Source organism: Didymosphaeria variabile (assembly GCF_027946475.1).
Source record: "Didymosphaeria variabile strain IMI 356815 chromosome Unknown scaffold_8, whole genome shotgun sequence".
NCBI classification, from domain to species: domain Eukaryota; kingdom Fungi; phylum Ascomycota; class Dothideomycetes; order Pleosporales; family Didymosphaeriaceae; genus Didymosphaeria; species Didymosphaeria variabile.
The window spans coordinates 3262398-3267765 of record NW_026611627.1 but is presented as its reverse complement, the minus strand read 5'-3'; the positions used below and the strand labels follow the sequence as shown (position 1 = coordinate 3267765).

The window sequence follows — 5368 nt, the reverse complement described above, 5'->3', positions numbered from 1 at the left end:
TGAAAGGGCTTGTGGGGCTCATGAGGAGGCTCCCAGTAAGGACGAGGATAGTTCCACGGTGGAGGTGGAGGATAGATCCAAGGGAATGGGGAAGGTTGAGGATACGGTAGATAGGAGAACGTAGTAGGCGGAAAGTCTGCAACTCCTCCTGCACCGCCTGCACCACCTGCACCTCCCGGACCTCCCGCGCCTCCCGCGCCTCCCCCCGATTCCCGCACCGCCTGCACCCTCCAGCACCGCCGGGACCTCCCGCGCCTCCCGCGCCTCCTGTACCTCCTAGTAGCTGAGCAACACAATTCTGCTGCGCTGTGACTAGATCGTCGATGAGCGTGACAGCTCCAGTCAAGGCATACAGACCACCAGTGCCAGTAACACCTGCATTCAACGAGATGGAGGTTACGGCGAGGATATTGCCAGCGAAGGTGGTCGTAGTGCCAAGCGTGGCTGAAGAGCCGACTGCCCAGAATACGTTGCACGCTTGCGCACCATTGATGAGCACGACGGATGACGCAGACGCAGTCGTAAGAGTGGACCCGATTTGGAAAACGAAGAGTGCATTTGGATTGTTCTGTCCGTCGAGTGTGAGGATTCCGGTAATGCTTGCGGACGAAGCGGCGGTGTACGTTCCAGCAACGAGAGTCTGACCACCAAGATCTTGCACGATCTGGGCAGTTGATGGTAGGGAAACAGCAGCGTTGTAAGCGAGTATGGCATCTTGAAGAGCTTCGTTCGCTACAGCGCTAGCAGCGTAGACAGTCCCTGATATCCCAGGCGGGAATCCAGTGATCGAGGTCGCGTCATTAGGATAGATACCAAGGTCACCATTGATGATAGTAGCTCCCGTGTTGGTGATAGCTGAGCTTGCGATGATGCCGAACGGGGCCGCAGTACCGAGAGAGACCTGCGCTGAAGCCTGTTCACCAAGGCTAAGAATGACAACAAGAAACCCCCGAAGGCAAAGATTTGTAAAGCGCATGTCGACACAATATGATGGGTTGAAATCAAGTTTCAAATACCCAGCACCTTGCTTTATATAGGGTTGGGAAAAACACGGTCACGCTCTCAAGTTGCATCTGGCGAAGGTCGAATGAAAGATGGGCGGACGGAGTTATATGGCAGCCCAATGCACAAATCAATCTTGTGGACAGGAATGTGGCGTTGCAAACACCCACTAGATAGCAATAGGTATAAGATACCGTAATACCAAGAGAAATCGGCGCTAGGGGAGAATTGCGATATCGACGTCCATTCCGTAATGGTGCGTCAAGTGACAGAAATAATCCCAGTTTGAGCATGGCAACGCTGTGTAGTATATTGAACACCCTGCCCACTAAGACCTAAGCTTGAACTCACGAGATTCTATAGGTTATTGATCGTCTCTCGGCCGTCATCACATGCGCACATTCCACCACCAGCCTTGGCCTAGGTCACGATATCTCATTTGTTCGAAGCTTTATCTGACTTTAGGCGATGATTTCATCGTTGATGTTCATAATATGAGACCAGTTCCGTGATAGCGTCGAGTTGTGGAAGGTTGAAAGACTGGCGTCCTGGACACTGCCCATGACTTGCATAGGCTCGAAGCGAGGCCGCCCGCCAAAGAAGACGGCGCAAACGCGTCCAGAATTTGTCATGTGGTTGAAAAGTGTTGTGCATTCCGAGGCACATAACCCATTAGTAATTAGGACGTGCTCGTGCCTCAAAAGGCTGGATGTTATTGACAGCACTACCATCAAAACCTCGAATGGCATTCTGTGAATCCGAATACGATGGTCTGTAGTTGAAGTGGCCCAAAAGCAAAGTAATATCTGTCTTGAATTAGGATGCCTCCATCAAGAACCTTTTCAACGGGCTGGACGCTTTGTCTTACGAGTAATACACCATGCCTTACCATTAAAAAGGCGAACGCAACTGGTCTTTTCCCGTCTTAATTCCGTAGGCCCAGTACCACGATACCCTACAGCGTTATGGCGGCGCATTCGGGCGGCGGAGCAAGGTACTATGCAACGAAACCAGATTTAAAAAGATTAAATATTCGAGTAATAAGCTTCGAACGAAAACTTTTCCTAATATCTTAGGTGCCCCATACTAGCCAACCACTACTTAAACTGACCAATAATCGCCACGCCTGAATTTGTAGTAGAGCGAAATGGAATCGCCATTGCATGTTAGCAGTACAACCCACAGACACGAAATTAATCATGAATATACCATACTGCGTCTCAGTTCTCCTCGAGTTCTGGCCTCCCGGGCGATGTACCCTCAGCTTCGGGTCGCCTTGTGGATATGCGACTGGCCGTCTTTGATCATGCGGAAAGGTACCACTGGCACCGGATAATACTGAAGTCAAGGGCCCTTGCTTCTCCAATGCAATGCCGGCAAAGCGCGCTCCATGAACAGCAGAGTCGAATAGATCCAGGAGTCCATCTGAAGCTTCCGCACAGCTCGCCGTGCGATTCTCAACGAAGGTATCTGACAAGGCAGCCTGCAGGAACTCCAAGAGGCTATCGTGTCCCACCATAGACGAATAGAATGCTGGTGTGTGGACGCGCAATTCAAAGCTAAAGCTCGGAGTCGGTGGTGTTGGTCGTAATACGTATTTGGCGACGTATCCGTCGCCAGAAGATTGGGCGTTCGTGACCATGTACTGCCTACTTGTACCACCAAGCCATGTCAGGTACTGCAGAAATACTCGAGATAATGTCCTGTCAGTGACAGCATAGCAGTTAGCCAATGCAAGGCAGCCAGTCGGTAGAGTCAGAGTAACGTACCTTTCGGCGTCAGTAGCCCCTCGTGGTACTGCCGTAATGCCAGGCTCGGGCCGATACCACATATCTAGCTTGCGAAGCCAGGACAGCTTGATAGCCTCTAGCACGATGCAGCAGTCTATGTATCCATGGTTAACACTAGATTTCAGTGAAGAGACTGTATGGAGAGAAAATACGTACAAGTCAGCCTACCCAGGACTGACCAGAGTATTATTATCTTAACCATTACTCCTATCGACGGGCGCTCCGGGTCGATCGCATGAGAGAAATCACACCAGGCCCTTGCGTACAACTTTGCATGTCTTTTGGAGGAATACAGAGTGACTCTGATATCTATGCAGCTAATTGGGTGTTCTTCCTCGTTCACGCTTCGTCGACGTCGCGACGAGAACGGGTTCATTGTTGAAACGACGTAGCTTCCCGGTCTTGAACTGAATGGTGAAACGTGGAAGTCCTTTGGGAATATTTCGGACCGAAACCAGTTGGCGCTTGTCTGGTCTTTGGACTCTCGATCGCATACTGTTGCGCGCTTCAGAACATAAATTCGTCTTTCGTTAAATGTGTTGTTGACTTCTGCGAGTACTGTTTCTAGCTTGCCAGTCATGGAATAAAGGTACCAGAACGAAGCTGGCGTGAAGTGATGGCCGAGCAGCCGAGGCGTCGTGACCAAATAGGCCTTCCCGTAATGCGACGGATCAATATGCTGGAAATCCTCAGTCTCCCCTTATGGCGGTGGAAGTTGTGCATACCTGGGATTATAGATACACATCTAACTTAGCCCGCAGTCCATTCGTGTTGTTGCCTTTCCCCAAGTGATCTGCGGCTTCAACGTGTAGCCATCCACGCTTGGAGGAACGCCCGGTGTCCACGGACACAATGGAGGACGTAGCATCTTCATGCGCTACAGAGACACCGACCATGGGAAAGGAGTAACGAAACAACTGTACACTTGGGAATTTACGAATGTGGAGGACGGAACCGAGAAGAATCGACGCTCGTTCGATAGATAGAACTTGATCGTAAGTTTGCTGAGTCTGGGCTGCCATGTTCACATTCAGAGAAAAGGTACGTGGGATCAACTTTGCGATGGTGTGCCAATTCTCAAGCTCATATTGATCTGCTTACTACAGGAGAACCGACATGGCAGTCCATCCTAATCAGCGAACAAAGCAGGCGCCCTCGGCCATAGTAAGCGACAGTCGCACGTCCAACAATTCAGGCAGACGACACGCAATACTGGCACATGTGATAGGCACACCCGAGGTCCGATGCAAACCAGTTGCCTGCCGCCGCGAGGTAAGCTTGGAAGGCAAATATGACGTGTAACCACACCTGTTCTTTCCCCGTGTTTGCCGCTTGGGGCCTAGCGCGCTGCCTACCGGCGGCGCGTCGTGGCGTGGGTCTCTATCTATTCTTTATGTCGCCGTCTCACCACCCCATATGGAATTGCAATAACTCACCTATCACAAGTGTTCCTCTCAGTCATGGCATCGGCGGCAAGGTTCAGTGACTATCCTGCATTCCCCGCCGGCGTGCCTTTCGCTCCCCTGCCTAGGATCTCTTTGCAGAAATTATTTGCAAACGATGCCGATGAGTCTAGGGCTCTGTTCCAAAGTTGTCGCTCGGTCGGCTTCTTTTTACTCGATCTATCTGGGCAAGAGGCGGGCGATGCGTTGACCCAAGACATCGACACGCTCTTAGAGCTAGCGCAACAAACCATGGAGCTCCCAGCAGAGGAGAAGATGAAGTACCACGCCAAGCCACCTCAGAGGTTATTTGGGTAAGCGAACTTGGGTGATCCTTGCAAGGGCGTATAGCTGACGCTCTCAAGATACAAAGCGCTCGGCTTTACAAAGACAGAGACAAAACAGCCTGACCGATGCGAATTCTTCATGCTTTCGCAGGACGAATTGACTGGCTTAGCGCCTGCACCTCAATATCCGCAGCCTGTCGCAACCGGATTGACAGCCTTTGGCTCATATCTTGCACACGCACGACCAATCGTCGAATTGATTTGCCGCGTGCTTGCCATGAATTTGGACCTGCCACCCTCCACATTCATGGAGAAGCAAAGCCCAACCTCCAAGTCTGGAACGCTAATTCGCCTCATAAAATACCCGGCTTCTGCAAGTGAAGTCGATCGACGGACATCCTTGGTGAATCATACAGACATGGGTACGATCACGCTTCTGGCAGGCGTCCTTGGAGGACTTCAAATACTTCGACCTCCGACCGAAAGCGGTGGAGATGAGGTCTGGGAGCATGTCAAGTCCGAGCCCAACTGTTTGATTGTCAATATGGGAGATGCGTTGGTGCAGTGGACTGGCGGCGTATTGCGATCCAATGTTCATCGCGTCACGTACCCTCCTGGGGAACAAGCAGCGTATGACAGATACAGCGTCGCATATCTGATCCGTGCATCAAGCGATTGTAAGATGGAGCGGCTTCAGGGGGGCCGCATTCCCGATAAAGAAGTAGACGGGAACTACGAGGATGATGACATACTTGCGGATGATTGGGAGCGAAAGAAGAACATGGCACTGATTTCGGGAAAGGACTGTGTGAAGAGCACAGGTGGAAACCCCATGAGAGGGGAGTGA

The 5368-nt window shown here is 51.4% G+C and overlaps 1 protein-coding gene across 1 annotated transcript; it reads left to right on the top strand.

The window, feature by feature from the left end:
• Window positions 1-4510: 4510 nt before the first annotated feature.
• On the top strand, window positions 4511-5368 carry N0V89_011309 (uncharacterized protein; the record flags this gene model as incomplete). Its single annotated transcript, XM_056220041.1, has 2 exons — window positions 4511-4515; window positions 4600-5368. 2 exons carry the CDS (start codon window positions 4511-4513, stop codon window positions 5366-5368), a joined length of 774 nt encoding a protein of 257 aa, XP_056067168.1.